This window comes from Lonchura striata, chromosome 10 (genome assembly GCF_046129695.1).
Source record: "Lonchura striata isolate bLonStr1 chromosome 10, bLonStr1.mat, whole genome shotgun sequence".
Classification (NCBI taxonomy): Eukaryota; Metazoa; Chordata; class Aves; order Passeriformes; family Estrildidae; genus Lonchura; species Lonchura striata.
Window position 1 is genome coordinate 25,297,936 of NC_134612.1, and position 18,683 is coordinate 25,316,618.

Sequence of the window (18,683 nt, forward strand, 5' to 3'; positions counted from 1 at the left end):
ACCCTGGGCAGTCCATTCCAATGCTTAAGCACTCCTTCAGTGAAGGAATTCTTCCTGATATCCAACCTGAACCTCTCTGATGTCCACACTTGTCCTCTCCCAGCAGCTCTCAGCTCACCCCACCTCTCAGCAGGATTCCTTTAATGGGATGAGATGTTTTAGCTGGCACACGGAAGATTACCAAGGCAAGTGGAAAGCAAACAGCTCCTGTATGATCATCCTCATGTTCTGATGAGCAAATATTTATCTTTTTAAAACAATTATTTCTTAGTCTGAGGTTCATGCCTAGTGCAGCCTGGTAACAAACACACAAACACACCTCCTGGCTCCTGTCCATGCTTGCCTTAAAGTGAAACCTTGGCCATGGCTGTCCGTGGTTATCAAGGAAGGAAAGGACATGATGTTTGAGTTATCACAATTTCACAGAATCCCAGAATCCCAGAATGGTTTGGCTCTGAAGGCAAATTAAATCCCATCCTATCCTCTCCCCTGCCATGGCAGAGACACTTTCCATTCTCATAGGCTGCTCCAAGCCCCAGTATCCAACCTGGCCTTGGAGACTCCCAGGGATCCAGGTGAGACAGAGTGAAAATTTAACAGGGTAGAAATCCATTTAGATTTAGGTAAAATGTGCCACTTTGAGCTTCCTAAATATGTTATTTAGTCTGGTGACTACAGCCCTAGAAAAGCTATCCCAGCTAAGGAAAAAGAATGCAAATTTCCACACTAAAAGATAAAAAATAAGAAAGACTCCTCAGGCCTTGAAACAAACAAGGCAGAGTAACCCAGGAGTTCTTTCTGTACTTTCTAACAAAAACTGAGCACAAGTGTTACTAGCTATAAGTGTAATGTAAAATCAGCAGAATAAATATGCATTAACCTATTGTAAAATTCTATGCATATAAAAATTAATAAGAGTAATAAAAAAGATTGAGATTTCTCAGAGGTACGCATGTCCATTTAAGAACAATAGGTCCCAACATGCGTCCACAGCGCTGTAAATAAACATACCCATTGCTATAAATCTTCATTAAAATTGTAGAGTTTAATTTTTTATCCGTGTTGCACAGGGGCAGTCACAGCTGCTCTGGGCACCTGTGCCAGGGCCTCACAGGGAACAATTTCTCCCTCATCTCTAATCTAAATCGACTTTCGTTAATCTGGGATGTCTCCTTGTTTGAGCAGCTCAATACGGTTTGGATTATAAAGGCTACTAAGACAAATCCTGCTTCTTGTGAGCCCAGGACAGGCACAGCAGGAGTGTTTAGAAGGTTCCAGGGATTTAGGAAGCAGAGGGTGCTGTTTGCTCCTCTCTGTGCACAAACTCAGCAGCTCTGCCCCTGGCACGCTGAGCATCCAGCTACTCCCAGCTGCCTGAGCAGGGCTGGGAGTTATCCCCTGTCTGACACAGGGCAGCACTTCCAGAGGTATCCCTGAACTGCATCCCACGTGTTTGACGTGCAAGCTTCACACACACATGAAAAGAAAGCCAACCCACGGGGATTTGTGCTGTGACAACGCTCATTAAAGCTGGTGATGCAACAGTTTCACCTCCATCAGCTGAGAGTGGGATGTCACAATATCCCCATCCCTGTCACAAAGCTATTTTAAAGGAGCTCTTGTGGCTCCTTTTGTTCCTGCCTTGAAGTTCAGCAGTGATAATGCTCGTGGCTCTCACTGTAAATTGGATTGCTAATTGGATTGCTCACAAGAACTGAAGAAATAGGCAAGAACTGGAAAATAACTGGAGCATTATCCCAGTAAATTTAGTGCAGGTGAACACACGGCGAGCAGCCCCTGGAAGTGCCGTGTCCCAGTGGAATCAGGGAATGTTATTCCTCCCGTTCAGACCACAGAGGACACGCCAAGCAGCAGCCCTTGCTGAAATTACCAATTTGCAACTTCCCAGCTGCAATCTATGAAAAGGAGAGCCCTGCTTTCCAAAGGAATAGACAGCTTGGAGATGTCTGATTACAAACTGGGAGCTGGATCCTGGCTCGGAATAAACCTGGGAGTTGCCACCCCACACAAAGGCCAGGCACAATCTGTTCCTGCCCAAGAATGTCCCTGGTGGCACTGGGAACTGAAACAGCTCCCGTAAAAAGCCCTGCCTTTCATTCCCCTTTCTGAATCCTGGTGACTCTTCTGTTGTTGATTCCCCTCTCTGAATCCTGGAAATTCCTCTGTTGTTAATTCCCCTCTATGAATCCTGGTTACTCCTCTGTTGTTAATTCCCCTCTATGAATCCTGGTGATTCTTCTGTTGTTAATTCCTCTCTCTGAATCCTGGTGACTCTTCTGTTGTTAATTCCTCTCTCTGAATCCTGGTGACTCTTCTGTTAATGCTCCTCTCTGAATCCTGGTGACTCCTCTGTTAATTCCTCTCTGAATCCTGGAAATTCCTCTGTTGTCAGAATGGAAACTGCTCCATTTCACTAAATCGTGGCTTCCTGCAATAGGAAGAGGAGCAAAATTGCCAGGAATGTGTGAACACTTGTGAGAAATAATTTGTAAAGAATTCTAGAATAGATTTGAAAAGAAATACAGACTGGGTACCTCCAGGATCCTCCTCAGAACTAAACTGGGCAGCAGTAAAGATCAGAAAGGTGTTTAATTTTATTGCACAGCCCTTCCCATGCTCCCATCTGGATGCTGTTACTAAAATCCTACAGTTAAAGGAGGATATTTTTATTGTTTGTGATGTGCACACTGCTCTGAATCCCCAATTTATATAGGAGTGAATAGGAAAATGTAAGTGTAAAACATTCTTTGATTGTGTTATTAAATTCCTGCAGTTTTATACTGGAAATGAAAACAGCAGCCCAGAACAAACCCTCTTTGGGAAGGTCAGAGCAGCTCCTCAGGAGGAAAGGTCCAGGAGCTCCTGGAGCACCTCCTTCCCTGGATCCAGTTTATGTGAGGGAAGAGTGACCTCAGGTGTCTGTTAAATTAATCACAGGGATATTCCATGAATTTACCGTTCTCTTGGATATTCCTACTGAAAATGAAGCTGCTGGGAGCTGCTGTCTCTGGCACAAATCTCCTGGTTTTTCTGCTTTGGCACTTCAGCTTTCCCAAAAACACCTACAGGGACTTTCTTGAGGGCTCAGCCATCCATAAATAAGCCTGAGAGCAAATCTATATTGAAATCCATTTCTAAATAGTGTGAACTTTTAAATTTTACATATATTTAAATGGTGTGCTCGCTGTCATTGCCTGTGGCACAGATCCTTGAAATGCTGTGAAAGAATATGGCAGTAGAGGCAGAAAATGCCTATATAAAATCAATATAACATTTAATACTCACTGAAAAACACATAAGAAATCATTACAAACTGATATGGCTTTCACTAGGGGTGAGATTCAGGCTGCTTTGCTTTTTACCTCATTTAGTGCAAAAATATAAAATCCTTCAGAACTGGTTGTAACACAGTTTAAAACACAATTTTTCCACGGAAGCCAGAGGACAACCAGAGCTTGCAGAAGCAAACCTTGATGACTACAGAGAACCCAGTTTTGATATTCACTGAGGCTGTGCCTTGAGCTGAGGTGGGATTTGGTCTATTAGCAGCAAAATTAAGTGGAGAAAATAAACCTGCAGTTGAAAATAAATCTGCAACAGAAACTTTTCCAGCATTATCATGATCCAGTTCTCCTCCCAGTGATTTCAAAGATGTGGCTTGCATAAAGGACAGGCTTTGTCCTAGCCCTCTCCCAATGCCAGACTCTCCAAATGCCAGCCTGGAAGTGTTTTATTCCAAAATCAAAGATCAAGTGATCCATCAGGGCTTCATGGTAAAAACTACGTAACACCCGCTGTGTGGCAGAGGTTCTGAAACAAAACTTCAGGACAGGGAAACATTTATTTTATTTATTCTGCTTTTTCCTTTCATTGTTTTTAATAATATGTTCCATAGTAAGTCTCCAGAAAGATCTGCAAACAAACTTAATTTCAAAGGAGCAGAAGTGAGTAGCTGTGTAAACACAAGCAGCACACCAAAGAAAAATGTGCCAAAGAATTAAAAACATAGCAGACAGCTCAATAGGCTGTGATCTTCAGTCCTTGAGTGAAAGAACTCTTCACTTCCATCAGGATGTGAAGAGTTACGCATTAAATAAATCCCACACAACATGTTGATGCAATTTAGCTTTATTTTTCTCCGGCCTAACCTGCAGGAAACAAACGCTGATGCACAAATAGAGCTTGGCGTCACAGAATCATCAAATACCAGAATGCTTTGGGCTGGAAACGACCTTAAAAGTCAATTAATTCTGACACCCCGCCACGGTGGTTCCTCCTTTCCACAGGGTGCTTATCACACATAGAATACAAAGCGAACAGACTGTACCGGCTCCTCCCTGTAAATAAAAATATAATTTAATTTTTAATTAATGAATTGTAACACCCGTTACGATTCCCGCCCACTTCATGGCTCCCTCACGCCCTTTCCGGGCTCGCTCAGGGCTCCTCCATGGCTCCCTCACGCTTCTCCATGTCGGCTCCATCACGATTCCCTCACAGCCCTTTCTTCCCACGTTCCCTCATAGTTCTGCCATGATCCCCTCACCGCTTCCCCGCGCCTCTCCATGGCCCCTCACGGCTCTTTCCGTGTTGCCTCACGGTCCCCGCCCGCCCCTCCATGGCTCCCTGCTCCACGGACCTTTCCTGCTCCCTCACGGCTCCCTCCCTCCTCTCCATGGCCCCTCACAGCTCTGCCATGATCTCCTCACCGCTTCCCCGCGCCTCTTCCCCTCGCAGCACTTTTCACGTTCCCTCACGACTCCCTCACGGTTGACGCCCGCCTATCCATAGCTCCCTCCCGGCCCTTTCCACGCTCCCTCACGGCTCTCACCCGCTTCTCCATGGCTCCCTGCCGGTCCTTTCCACATTCCCTCCCGGTTCCCTCACGGTTCCCGCCCGCCCTCCATGGCTCCCTCTCGGCCCTTTCCTCGCCCCCTCCCGGTTCCCACCCGCCCCTCCATGGCTCCCTGCCGGCCCTTTCCACATTCCCTCACGGTTCCCGCCCGGGTCCCTCACGGTTCCCGCCCGCCCCTCCATGGCTCCCTGCCGGCCTTTCCGCATTCCCTCACGATTCCCGGCCGGTTCCCTCACAGTTGCCGCCCGCCCTCCATGGCTCCCTCCCGGCCCTTTCCACGCTCCCTCACGGCTCTCACCCGCTTCTCCATGGCTCCCTGCCGGTCCTTTCCACATTCCCTCCCGGTTCCCTCACGGTTCCCGCACGGGTCCCTCACGGTTCCCGCCCGCCCTCCATGGCTCCCCGCCGGCCCGTTCTTCGCTCCCTCACGGCTCCTCCATGGCTCCCTCACCGTTCCCGCCCGCCCCTCCATGGCTCCCTGCCAGCCCTTTCCACATTCCCTCACGGTTCCCCCACGGTTCCCGCCCGCCCTCCATGGCTCCCCGCCGGCCCTTTCCGCGCTCCCTCACGGCTCCTCCATGACCCCCTCACGGCTGCCGCCCGCCCTCCATGGCTCCCTGCCAGCCCTTTCCACATTCCCTCACGGTTCCCTCACGGTTCCCGCCCGCCCTCCATGGCTCCCCGCCGGCCCGTCCCTCGCTCCCTCACGGCTCCGTCCCGTCCCTCCCCATCCCCTCGCTCCACCCTCCCGCGGGCCGGGTCCCGCCGTCCCCTCCCCTTCCTCCGGCGGCCGGAAAGCGCGGCGCGTCCCGCGGCCATGGAGTACCTGCCGGCCGCCGCGGCCCCGGCGCCGGGACACATGTGAGCGGTGGGGTTGGCGCTCCCGGTGCTGGCACTGCCCGTGGCCGTGACTAACTGTGCTTCTCTTTGTCCCCGTGTCCCAGCCTGTGCTGCCAGTGCGGCGTCCCCATCCCGCCCAACCCGGCCAACATGTGCGTGGGCTGCCTGCGGGCCCAGGTGGACATCACCGAGGGCATCCCCAAGCAGGGCACGGTGCACTTCTGCAAGCAGTGCGAGAGGTGAGGAGCCGCCAAAGCGCTGGGGATGGCAGCGAAATGCCCTTGGAATGCACCTAGAGTGCATCCATCTCGGGGTCTAGGTAGGCAAAAGCGCACAGGTTTGGTGAGGAGGAGCTGGGGGGCTCAGTTGGAGAAAAGGATGCTCAGGGGAAGCTTCTGGCTCTGGGAAAAGTTGGTTTGGATATCGGGAAGAATCCTTCATGGAAATGGATATCCAGCCTGGCACAGCTGCCCAGGGTTCTGGTGAAATGCCCATCCCTGGAGGGATTTGAAAGCCATGTGGGTGTGGCATTTTGGGATGTGGTCCATTGTTGGCTTTGGCGGTGCTGGCGGAATGAACTCGGCCACCTTGGCTGCTTTGCCATGATTTTATATGATTATAAAAATTGTAGCTGCATTGGTGTTACTAAACTGAAAGCTTTGGCAGTAGCTGCTCGCCCTTGGAGTGATTTAAGGTGCTCAAGCAGCTTTAATGCGGTGTAAAATGCTCCCTGCATCCCAGGTATCTCCAGCCTCCAGGAACCTGGATCCAGTGTGCCCTGGAATCGAGAGAGCTCCTGGCTTTGTGTCTGAAGAAGATCAAAGCTTCCCTGAGCAAGGTGAGAAGCTCATCCTGCTGGGATGTCACAGCCTGGTCACAATTGTTACTGCAGAGATGGGAGCTGAGCAGAATGAACTGGGGGAAGCTGATGTGCTTTTAATCTGCCTCAATTTCAGAGTATTTTTCACATTTCAGAAATTATTTATGCAATGTTTGTTCTCACTGGTTTATGATGATAGGAAAAAGGGTTGCAGAGGTCTGTACCTAGATTAACTCAAATTCACATGCTTCAGTTGAATAAAGCATCCCCTACGTTCAGAATATTATTAGAGGGAAGGACCTGAGATTGAGCATCTTGGTTTTATATCAACCTCCATGTTCTAGCTAAGTACTATTAATTGGATATCTTTAATTCAGATTATTTACTTGTTTACTGAACCATAAGTTTCTGTTTGTGGAGTTAGGCTTGGTTTTACTGAGCTCTTGTCCTTCCCCACGGGCAGGTCCGGCTGATTGATGCAGGATTCATTTGGACAGAACCACATTCCAAGAGAATCAAGCTCAAACTGACTGTTCAGAAAGAGGTAACTGGAGCATAACCTTCTCCCTGTGGCTTTTAAAAAGCTGTTATGGCAAACAACAAGATTTTTAAATTTTTTTTTTTAATTTATATTTTTATCTTGCCTAAATTTTGTCACTGAAGTGCCATTCATCAGCATGTAGAAAGTTATTGTCTGTTGCAGTAAAGATGGGAAAATACTGCAGTTATTTGTGAGCCAAACGGAGTTTGAACCTCAAACACTTTTGTTTTGCAGGTGATAAATGGGGCAGTTCTGCAGCAGGTGTTTGTGGTGGAGTACATTGTTCAATCTCAGATGTGTGAAGACTGCCACAGGATTGAAGCCAAGGATTTCTGGAAAGCTGTGGTGCAAGTCAGGCAGAAGGTAGAGGCAAACTGAATTTTTATTTGCTCGTGGCAGAACAGTCAGGCAAAGAATTGGGTGATTTTCTGGATTTCTCACACAAAATGTACTCAGGCTTAGCCACAGGGATATGTTTTGTGTTCAAGCTTGTTGAATTTTTTCCAACTCAGTTTAGAAAAACTTTTTGCTGTCCAGTGTTAACATTCTTTAAAATGATGCTGGTAGGAGAATCTTGTGTGCATAACTAAATACCCTCCTGTATGTTAAGGCAGTTTTGAAACAGTGGGACACATACTTAATTCTTCTTTAATAGATTTCTCTAGCAACCAGTTACACAAAAATGAGAAATGGAAGCTTTAAATAAGTATAAGTAGAGCACTCTGAAATATTTTTGTTTACTTGGATGTTCTTTCTCTAGGTGATCTCTTCATATAAATCAGAAATCCTGCTTTGTTACTTGATGCTCCTTTAATAACTTCGATGCTTTTGTGTTTGTTTGGCTTTAGACTGTGCACAAGAAGACTTTTTACTATTTGGAGCAGCTGATTTTGAAGCACAGGCTCCATCAAAACACACTAAGGATCAAAGAAATCCACGGTGAGTGGCTCTGGAGGCAGAATGACCTGGATTTATGATGGATGTTTTCACATGTGTGTGCTGGGAGCTCTGTAGAGAAAAGCTTATGAATTATATTTGATAAAATAGAATAGAAATAGATTTGTTTCCATGCTTTTCAGATGGCCTGGATTTTTATTACTCTTCCAAGCAACATGCCCAGAAGATGGTGGACTTCCTTCAGTCTACAGTTCCATCCAGGTACAGCTCTCCTGTTCATTGCCTTGAGCACTCAGAACTTTGGGGAACTGTCTTAAATCCTCCCTTTTAAAAGAACTTTGTAAGTGCAAGTATAAGGAGTCTGAATTTTAATCAAAATAGACAAAATCCCTTCTATAAAAATCCCAAGTTTTCCACTTAACTATGGTAAAATTAACCTCTGTTTCCTTTATATTTCTATTTGTGACACAGACACTTTGTTCTGGGAATCTCCTGTTCCAGGTGATGTCCCTTCTTTCCTGAGAACTCAATTTTTCGTGTTTTACAGATCCAAATCATCCCAACGTTTGATCTCCCACGACATTCACAGTAATGTCTACAACTACAAAAGCACTTTCTCTGTGGAAATTGTTCCCATATGCAAGGTAGCTTCCCTCTGCTTCATCTTTAGGGTGGAAAGATTGGGGTTTGGAGATTGTAGGGTTTGGGGGTAGGGAGGGATCCACGCAGGAAATGTAGAGGTTACTGGGGCTAGAAAAATAAAAACACCAAGTTAAAAGATTTATTTCAGGAGATTTGGTTAAAAATGAAGGAAATGGGAATGTCAACTGAGTGTGTTGGTTTGCAGGACAATGTTGTGTGTCTGTCACCCAAGCTGGCCCAGAGCCTGGGGAACATGAGCCAGATCTGTGTGTGCATCAGAGTGACCAGCACCATCCGCCTCATCGACCCCAGGACTCTGCAGAGTAAGTCTGGGGCTTTCCTCAGCACCTGATTGTTCTGCTGGCACAGTTATTGTGGGTTTGTTTCCACAAAATCTTGGATTTTCGAACCTTAATGTTGTTAAATTTATCTGTACAGTAGAAATTTCATAGTGAGCTGAGAGTTCTCTGAGCTTGATTCCCATAGGATCTTGGGCAGAATGTGCAGGCTCAGTTTGAGCTCCTGGAGGTTCTGAGCATTTACCTGTGTCAGCTTTATTCCCCTACAATTACATGGCATCTGGAGTGAATTTTCAGCCACTTCAGGACCAGAAATTTTCTGCTTTGCTTGATGTGCTGCTCAGCTTGGGCAGCAGAATCCCTCTAAAAGGATGGATCCGTATTGTAAATGCAGGTGAACCCAATGGGAAGAAATGATGATGTCTGACTCAATTTAGAAGGCTAAATTATTTCTTTATTATAACTGTGCTAAAATATATTAATATATTTTATAAAAGGAGAATACTAAAACTACACACTACTTTCTCTGACTCTAACACAACTCGTGACCCTCTCTCAAGGGTCCAGCCCCAGGTGGGTTGGATTGGCCACCAGGCTCAAACAATCCTCACCAAAATCTAATCAAGCACTCACTCCAAGTAAACAATTCTTTAAACACATTCCATGTAAGAAAAACAAAGAGTAAAAATAGAAATTGTTTTCTCTTTCATTTCTCTCTGTGCACCTCTATGAAAAATTCTGAGAGGGAGAGAAATGTGCTTGCCACAGATCCAGGGAATAATTCCTTTGAGTAAAGTCTGTCACAGATCAGCTGCTCCTGCAGCAGTGTGGGCCACATCCTAAATAATTCTGTTATAGTGATGAATAAATTTTGTCAGTCTATTGCCTTCACTTTGGTTAGTGGTTCTTTTTCCACAAGAAATTCTCTCCCTGCTCATTTTGCAGTTGCTGATATCGATGGCAACACCTACTGGCGCCACCCCTTCAACAGCCTGTTCCACCCCAAGCAGCTGGAGGAGTTCATCATCATGGACATCAACAGGGTCCATGAGAAGAAAAAAGGTGCTGGGGCAGGGGCTCGATCACTCAAGGTGAGAATGTCTCTGTTTAATTCATGTTTTGGGCCTCCTGCTCAGCTGAATTCATGATCTGCCTGGAACAGTCAGACTGGGCTGTTCTGGATCTTAACCACTTTTCTTGGGACCATTTGGTTTGGAAATGGCACAGGCAGGATGTGAATTCCACTTCCAGGAACTCTTGCAGAGTTTAAACTCAGCTTGTTACTGGGTATTGAAATATTAGCTCTGCAGCTTTAGTGACTGAATTGGTTTTGTTGAAGCATTTCTTTTTAATCAGAATTAATGGATCTCGGCTAAAAGCTAAAATAGGTGTCTATTTATAGAAACAGCCTTTGGGAATTCCAAGGAGTTGCCATGTCCATTTCCTTTTATGTAATGAGCAATGGGGAGTAGCAAGGGATGCATTGGATATGTGATGCAGAAACACAGGTTTAATGACAAGTGGAGTTTAAATCAATGCAGATGTTGGGGTTAAGCTGGGTTTGGTTAAGGAAGGTTTTATTTTCCTTTCCCATAGCACACTCTGGCTGAAGCCTGGGTCAGGAAAACCTCGGAGCTGGACACGGATCACCAATATTTCTGCTGCACTCACCTGGGGCACATCCTGAATCCTGGGGACCTGGTCTTGGGGTCTGTTTTTCTTTTCTGAAACTTTTATTAAATTAGTATTTAATGACTGAATTCATGTTCTATCAAAGAAGTGTTGAACTGCTCTGATTTCAAAATGAAAGCAGCAAAAGGTGGAATCATCCTGGTCCTAATCCAGGAAATCTTTTCTAGAAGGAGTTTTCATGTACAAATTCTTAGAAATAAGAGAGCTGATTGCCTTCAGAGTGCAGCTTGGAATCAAAATTTAGCCACAAATAAATGGGAAGGATTCTTAAAACACCAATTAATTATTTGCTTGCTAATGAATATCATATACAGTGATAACAAATGTGAATTCTTTGTAAGATTAGGCAAATTAGGTGATGCTTAAAAAGGTTTAAACCCAGCAGAACCTCAGTGGATGTGGCAGTTTGGATTCCAGAGGTTGGGAAGTGCCAACAGAGCAGGATTTGGGAACTGCAGCTGCTCACACTTAGGAGAGCTGCACATTAATGTGGATTTTTATTTGTTTCCCTTCCTCTGGAAATATTTCTGTTCCTTAGGAGCTGCACCTTGCACTGTGCTGCCCTTTAGTACAAACGTGATCCACTGAGGTCTGGGTTTTTATAAAGCAGAATAAAAACCCTGTTTCTGTTTTAGCTTCGACTTGGCCAACTGCAACTTAAATGATGAATTTGCCAACAAGATGAACCCCCAACACATTCCTGACGTGGTGAGAAAATCCCAAAGTTCTCTCCATTACCTGAGGCTGGGAGGGAGTGTGATTTTATAATGAGCAGTGCCTGAAGGAAGAGAGGATATTAACAGTGAAATTTGAGCATCATCTGATTTTGAAGGATTATTTCCTTAAATATTTTAGTGATGGTTAAATTATACATTTATTGTTGGGGTTTTTTTTCCAATTACCATGGTTAGATAATACATTAATTGTTGGTTTTATTCCAATTACCAATCACTGGGTGTTGAATAATAACTCCAGAGTCTGTCTGTCCCTTCAGGGCCATTTCCCAAGTGTTTGGAAACATTTGAACCAACAAACTCCCTGTCAATTCAATATATGCTGAGTTTTAATCCAGCTGGTTTGAGATGCCCAAATGTGGGTTTGGGTGCTGCTTTGGGATTTTGGGAGGTGCAGAAAGGAGCTGCTTCTCCTGCAGGTGCTGATCAAGAAGAGCTACGACCGCTCCAAGCGGCAGCGCCGCAGGAACTGGAAGCTGAAGGAGCTGGAGAGGGACAGGGAAGCCACAGACACAGATGATGAAAGGTTCAGTATCTGCTCTCCTTGTTCAGTCACAAAGCAGCTCCTAAATAACCTCCAGCTGAGAGGAGAAAAGAAAATGAGAAATAAATAAGTTGGGAATTAATGGGTGAGGGTAGAACAGCAGCGAGTTGGAAATGCGGGGATGCTCTCAGGTCTGATGGGGTCTTGTTTCTGTGATTTTACTTTGTTGCATGAATTTTCATCATGAAAGGTTCAGTATCTGCTCTCCTTGTTCAGTGACAGAGCAGCTCCTAAATTACCTCCAGCTGAGAGGAGAAAATAAGAAAATTAGAGATAAATGAGTTGGGAATTAATGGGTGAGGGTAGAACAGCGGCGAGTTGGAAATGTGGGGATGCTCTCAGGTGTGATGGGGTTTTGTTTCTGTGATTTTATTTTGTTGCATGAATTTCCATCAATCCAAAGGAACAGGGAGTAAATACATCCCACATCTTTTACAGACAATACCAGGACTTCCTGGAAGATCTGGAAGAGGATGAGGCCATAAGGAAAAATGTCAACATTTACAGAAGTAAGACCTTTCTAACTCCTTCAGGGGGTGTAATTAAATCATGTTTAAATCATGTTTGAGGCAAAACAATTTTACTGAAATTTTCTATTAGCATTCTCCAAACTCTTCATGCCTGGAGAAATGCTGTGAAGTGTTTCACAGATGTGTTTCACCTGATGGGTTTTGTTTCCTTGCCTTTGAGTGAAAGAGAACTTTCCTCCTGCACCCAAAATCTCTGCTTGGTGAAGGATTTGATAGAGAATTGATTTTTTTTCCATGAGGGGACTGTTGAGTTTTTAGGAGGAGTCTTTGGGTTTTTGGTTTTGTGGTTTGTTGGTTGTTTTGGTGTTGTTGGTTTGATTTTTTTTCCCCTCATTTTCCCTTGGGGTTGCTCTGGTGATTTGGGGTTTGTTTTCTTTGCTTAGCTGTTTTTCTGGGGGGATTTCTGTGTGTTTCTAGATGCAGATATTCCAGTGGAGAGTGACACAGATGATGATGGAGCTCCACGGATCAGCCTGGCTGAAATGCTGGAAGATCTCCATATTTCCCAGGACGCCACTGGAGGGGAGGGGGCAGAAATGCTGACAGAGTAAGGACAGTGCCTTACACCCAACAAATATTCCCTTGGGGAGGAAAAACTCCCCAGATCATAACTAACCATCACAAGGCCAGGAAAAGTGACAAAACTCCCACTGCACCCCAAAATAATGGCCTGGAATTCATATTTTATGGATGATATTCCAGAGAATCAGCAATTAAAGTTCAATTTCTGGTAGAAGCATTGCAATATAAATTCTACAAGTTCCTCCCATCCCTGAGGGATCTTTCCATGCAAATTCTGCAGTGGAGAAAATAAGGAAGGATGTCCAGAGGGAAAGCTTTTATTCCAGTTTCCTGGATTTTAGGCAGAGTGCCAAGCTACTGTTACAGCTTTTATTTCCCACATGAGGAAGGTTTTCCCCATTTTTTGGCACAATGGTTTGAAGCCTTTTATGATACTTGTAGATTATTCCATATATCCATATTTTGGGGAAGCTCAAGACTCTTAATTTCTGTTCCCCTTACACAAAGAAAACTTCCCTGCAAAGCCCTTGATCAGAAAGATTGGAAAGTCCTGTGGAGTGTGATGAATATTGGAATATATCCCATGTCTGGACGAGTGATTAAAAGCAACATGCACAGCAATTAAATAATAAATCGGCTATAAAGGATAAAAAACCTCTCAAGATACTTTGATTCATCATTTTTTTAGTTCATTTTCAAATCCAGTTGCCCTCTGCAATTCCAAAGAGGACAGAATAATAAACTCCCTGTTGGTGGTTTAATAAAATCTGAATAATATGATGGGGGAATAATAAAATCTGGGTTTAACTGTGCTGTTTTCATCAATCCTTTTCCTCCTCCCTGCTTCCTTTGCTGGAGTCTCTCAGGAATGTTGGATATTTTTTGTGCTGTCTCATCCTGTTATCCCTGGAGATTTGCCTCTCCCTTTCCCCCCTTCCTTGCTGTGCTGCCAGCCTGGAAAAGCTTTCCTGGATCTCTCAGCAGGAGGATCCTGTGCTGCTGAATCCAAGGCTTGCCTGGGTTTCTGGGATTTGTTTGGCTGGAGCAGCTCCCCAGAACCAAAGTTGGGTCTCTTTGTAGGTTCTCAGGTTTCCAGTGCCCCTTTGGCAGCTCAGAGGGGTTTAGGGAATGTCCAAGAAATTAAATATTTGCCAATATTTTCACTGGAATTAACAAAGGTATTCACTGTCATGGATAAAAGCTGCCACCTGCCCCACAGCTCTTCTGAAAATCACCGAGTTAAACCACAAAAAGCTCTTTTTATATAACAGAAATCCTTCAGGATTCTAAGTCAGACCTTCTCAGCGATGAATTTCCACCCAGATGTTGATGAATTTTGAGTTGGAAGTCATGGGAGAAGCTGTGCAGAACTTTGGGATTATGTTTTGCTCAGAGAATATGGTGAAAAAAATGTGCTGTATAAGTCAGAGCTTACAGCACAAAAGCTGGATAACTAAGGGGAAAAAACAGAAAAAGGGGATTGGGGTGTGCAAACACTCATTTTTCACTTTATTTTTCCTAGATAAAAGTCTTGTGTGTTAAGGTGATGATTTCACCTTTAATTGCTTTAAAAATCTGTTTGTGGATGGCCTGATGCAACTCCAGGGGTGTCAGATTTTCCCAAATGGAAATGGCTGAGGTGAAATATTGAGGGCAAAACTCGTCTGAGCTCAGGCCAGGTGCCTGGGCTTGGCTGCACTCCAGGGACAGCTCCTGGGCCAGTTTTGGGAGCTTGCAAGCTGAGACATTGAGACACTGATCTGGTGGGGACTTGCAACAAAATCACTGTTATTTCAGCCTCTTCCTCTTGGAAGTAGTTTAAAATAGGGAATTCCAGAGGAGTATTGTGTCAGAAAGTTTTCTATTAAAAAGTTAGGGTAAAGATTCCTTCTGTTGGGTTTTTGGGATTTGGAATAATTTCATTGGAATGCCAGTGGGAAGAGTCTGGTTCAGTTTCCACCTGGGGCTGACAGAGATGGATCCAATCCCATCTCCCTTCTCGTGCAGGAATATCCATGGAAAAATCAGGATGTGCCTGTGCTGAAGGTGAGACTCCACCTGGTGTCACTGTTCCTGCACGGCCCAGCAGCTGCTCCCTGCTCCGAGGAAAAGGTGGCTGAAAACTCAGGAAAAACTCTGGATGTTCATGCAGTTCTTGGTATTTAAATTCAAAATAACACTGAGCTAAAGAAAAATAAGACAAAAACTGCTTTGAACTTGGTGTTGGAGGATTTAATGTCAGCAAACTGCTCCTTCTGCAGGTTGATCTCAACTCAGGGCCAGCTGCACCTCCCAGAGCAGGTAAAAGGAGTGGGGGAATTGGAAATCCAGAGGCATTTGGGAATGGTTCCTGGAGCTCATTCCAGGATATAATCATGGATCAAAGAATCTTGTTGCTGTCAGAATCTATTTCCTTCTAAATACAAGATGGGAACCTGGTTAAGCCAAGTCAGAAAGAGGAAATGAAGTTTAAGACTTGTCAGGGTTTGGGTTCCATGACAAAACCAAAGCCTGATGGTAAAGCAAGAAACTGAAGGGATTGTGTGCAATTTAAACATTCAACTTCCTAAAATGAGAGCATTTTGGATGACATAAATCCCCAACAAGGACTGAAAAGCCTTGAAAGCCAATTTTAAACTAATTTCTAGTCAGTGAGATCTGTGAGATGGAAGGAAACTCCTGAGGCTGTGGTGGTGTTTGCACACCCTGCCGAGGGTCTGTGCTCTGAGGATGGGGTTTCACACCTTGATCCCTGGAAAAAAATACTTGGAAAAATATCTAAATAAATCCCATTTCATATCCTATCTCTGCTCTATGCTGGAAATGTCAGCAGTAGGGGAAGGAGGAGTTGGCTGTCTCAGGGAGACTGGAACTCAACTGTTGCATGAAGCAGTTTCAGCTGAGCAGGGAAGTGAAGCAGAAACTTGCAGCCGAGCAGGACAGAGGAATTTCAGGTCAGCTCTGGAAAAGCAAACGGATCTGCTGGAAACTCCCCCCTGCTCTGAGCAAATCCCTGCGAGATGGAAATGTCCTGTGGGATGCAGAGGCCAGGAAGTGCTGACAGGTTCATTCTGCAAGCAGGATTTTCAGGTCGGGCAGTGGAGAGCAGAGATAAGAACTGCAATTACACGTGGAAAGAAAGCGAAGTGCAGCTGTAGGAGTGCAAAACAATAACAGTAACAAGGAGGAAGAAATTATCTCAGAAAGCTTCTAAAAACTCCTGAAGTGATCAGCAGCAGAGGGGCTAAAATTCCACATGAGCACAACCATCTTTAGTGCCTTTAGGAAGTGTAAACTCTTTGGATCAATAAAATTAAAGATTAATGGGAGATAAGGTGTGAACGTTGTACAATAAAATCACTCCTAAGGAGGATGCTGGGAATCCACCAGGGTGCTCTGGCTGGAAACATCAAAGGTTTCCTGGAGAGCAGCAGGAGCAGTTTGATTTTAGCAGCTGGTTCTTATTTTGCTGTTTAGTTTCCACTGGTGCTGAACCAGCGTGGGTTAAGTGCTCTGTGGCAAGCACATTTCTCTTCCTCTCAGGATTTTTCATAGAGATGCACAGAGAGAAATGGAAGAGAAAACAATTTCTATTTCTGCTCCTTGTTTTTCCCATGTGGAATGTGTTTGGAGAATTGTTTCCCTGGGGTGATGCTTGGTTGGATTCTGGTGGGGATTGTTTGAGCCTGGTGGCCAATCCAACCCACCTGGGGCTGGACTCTCTTGAGAGAGTCATGAGTTGTGTTAGAGTCAGAGAAAGTAGTTTGTAGTTTTAGTATACTCCTTTTATATAGTATATTAATGTATTTTAGCATAGTTATAATAAATAATTCAGCCTTCTAAATTGAATCAAACATTGTCTTTTCTTCCCATTAGGTTTGCCTGCATTTACAATAGTGGTGCAATTTGAATATTTCCTTTTCACGTGGCAGGGATCTGAGTGGTGCTGAAGGTTCTCCTTACATTCCTTTCTGCCAGGACAGAAACTTGCCCCAGACAGACAGAGCTGACCTTGGCGTGCTCAGGGAAGGGTGTGCAGGGAATATTCCACTTCCATTCCTCTTGGAACACTTCCTGCTCCAACCGTGCATTCATTCATTCATTTAGGTTTGGAATGTTGAGCAGCAAGTGAGGAAAACTAAATGTTGTGGCCACTCAGAGCAGCCTGGAGCTGCTTGGAAAAATCTGGGGAAATATGGAAAGAGCTGTTCCACCCCAGCAATCCGCCCTGTGCATCCCTGGAGTGGTGTCCAAACCCTCCTGGAGCTCCAGCAGCCTCGGGCCGTTCCCTGGGGAGCCTGGGCAGTGCCCAGCAGCCTCTGGGGGAAGAACCTTTCCTGCTCTCCACCCTAAAGCTCCCTGGCCCAGCTCCAGCTGTGCCTGATCCTGATCCTGATCCTGTTCCCAGCTGAGCCTGACCTGACAAACCCTGTCCCCCCCAGACTTCCAGCAGGAACCTGCCCAGGCACTGCTGGGAACTGAAATGGGATGAAATATTTGAAAACCTGGAGCCTTGGGACAGGCAGGGGAAAGGGGGTGATGAGGAAAATGAATCAGGAGCTCTGGGGAGCTCCAGCTGCCGCTTGGCCCCTTTGATTCCTCTGATGGATTTTGGTGCTTTCCTGCCCATGTCCTGTTGCTCCAGCCCAGCTGGATCTGGGGGTGGGAGCAGAGCCCCACCCCAATCCCATCCCAATCCCACCCCAATCCCATCCCAATCCAATCAAATCCCAATTCCACCCTCAATCCCATCAAATCCCATCCCGGTTATTGTGGAAGAGGCACCAGGCACTGGGGCACCCTCAAGCACCACGTGGGAAAGGGCAGCAGTGACACAACCAAAATCCTGCTCCTCCAGCTGCTGTGGGATCCCTGAGTGCCCAGAAATGCTGGGGATGTCCTTGTGTGTCAAAACTCAAAATGTCCCTCAGACATTTCTGGATGTTCCGGGCCCAGCTCAGAAGCATTTGAGACCCTGGCAGGCAGCTGCAAACAGCTGTGATTTTGGGTTTGAGCCATGGGATGAGTTACCAACCTTGCAGGGAGAACAAGAAGTCACAAAAGTTTAGATATTAGAGTAGAAGTAGTCACAAAGTAAAGGGAAGAATTTCTGAGTGCTGTACCGGGGGGTTTTGGTTTTGTACATGGGGGTCAGAGGTTTAAGATGGATTTGGGATTTGGGCCTGCCCTGTCCTCCCTCTTTCTCCTTCCTCACCTCCATGTTCTTGGTGATGTTGGCACTCACAGATTGGTTTAGAGTAGAAAATCACCATTTAATATAGGTAATAGGCATTGGGGAAAAACTGTAACCATGTAACACGTAATGTACCATATAAAAGATAGAAAATCACCATTTAATATAGGTAATAGGCACTGGGGAAAACTGTGAACATGTAACATGTAATGTACCATATAAAAGAGAGCAGCAGCCCTGGGCAGGGGAGACAAGAAGAAGGAGAAGAAGAAGAGGAGGAGGAGGAGGAGGAGGAGGAGGAGGAGAAGGAGTCAGAGAGGATGTCAGGGTGTGTGTGTGCCTCTGCCTGAGCTGTGAGCAAACCACAGCAGCTCCAGGAGAAAATCTTTTAGATAATTTGCAATAAACAACCATGAGACCACACAAGAGACTGCTGAGCCTTTTTTTGGAAGCACGAGTTAGAAGAGAGGATTTTCCACCACACGGAGCCTCCCCTGACCTAAAGGGAGGCTCTGACACTTGTGGAGCCCTGCAGGAACTGAGGCTGACCTG

At 45.4% G+C, this 18,683-nt stretch overlaps 1 protein-coding gene and 1 long non-coding RNA gene across 2 annotated transcripts; one reads left to right on the forward strand and one right to left on the reverse strand.

The window, feature by feature from the left end:
* Positions 1-4,133: 4,133 nt before the first annotated feature.
* Positions 4,134-4,920, reverse strand: LOC110476602 (uncharacterized). The gene is made up of 2 exons (XR_013340537.1): positions 4,853-4,920; positions 4,134-4,358 (listed from the first exon to the last, which is right to left on the reverse strand). It is a non-coding gene; the product is annotated as an uncharacterized LOC110476602 (long non-coding RNA).
* A 747-nt stretch (positions 4,921-5,667) lies between these two features.
* On the forward strand, positions 5,668-16,781 carry NMD3 (NMD3 ribosome export adaptor). The gene is made up of 16 exons (XM_021541711.3): positions 5,668-5,737; positions 5,821-5,955; positions 6,458-6,554; positions 7,000-7,080; positions 7,312-7,440; positions 7,926-8,016; positions 8,157-8,235; positions 8,522-8,618; positions 8,822-8,939; positions 9,861-10,006; positions 10,512-10,624; positions 11,243-11,315; positions 11,761-11,867; positions 12,324-12,394; positions 12,833-12,962; positions 14,945-16,781. Exons 1-16 carry the CDS (start codon positions 5,694-5,696, stop codon positions 14,979-14,981), a joined length of 1,548 nt encoding a protein of 515 aa, XP_021397386.1. The 5' UTR covers positions 5,668-5,693; the 3' UTR covers positions 14,982-16,781.
* Positions 16,782-18,683: the final 1,902 nt, after the last annotated feature.

Coding starts and splice junctions, on each gene's coding strand:
- NMD3 (XM_021541711.3), top strand. CDS start 5,694: ATGGAGTACCTGCCGGCCGCCGCGGCCCCGGCGCCGGGACACAT. Junction 10,007..10,511: donor CAGGGGCTCGATCACTCAAG/GTGAGAATGTCT, acceptor CCTTTCCCATAG/CACACTCTGGCTGAAGCCTG. Junction 11,868..12,323: donor ACAGACACAGATGATGAAAG/GTTCAGTATCTG, acceptor CATCTTTTACAG/ACAATACCAGGACTTCCTGG.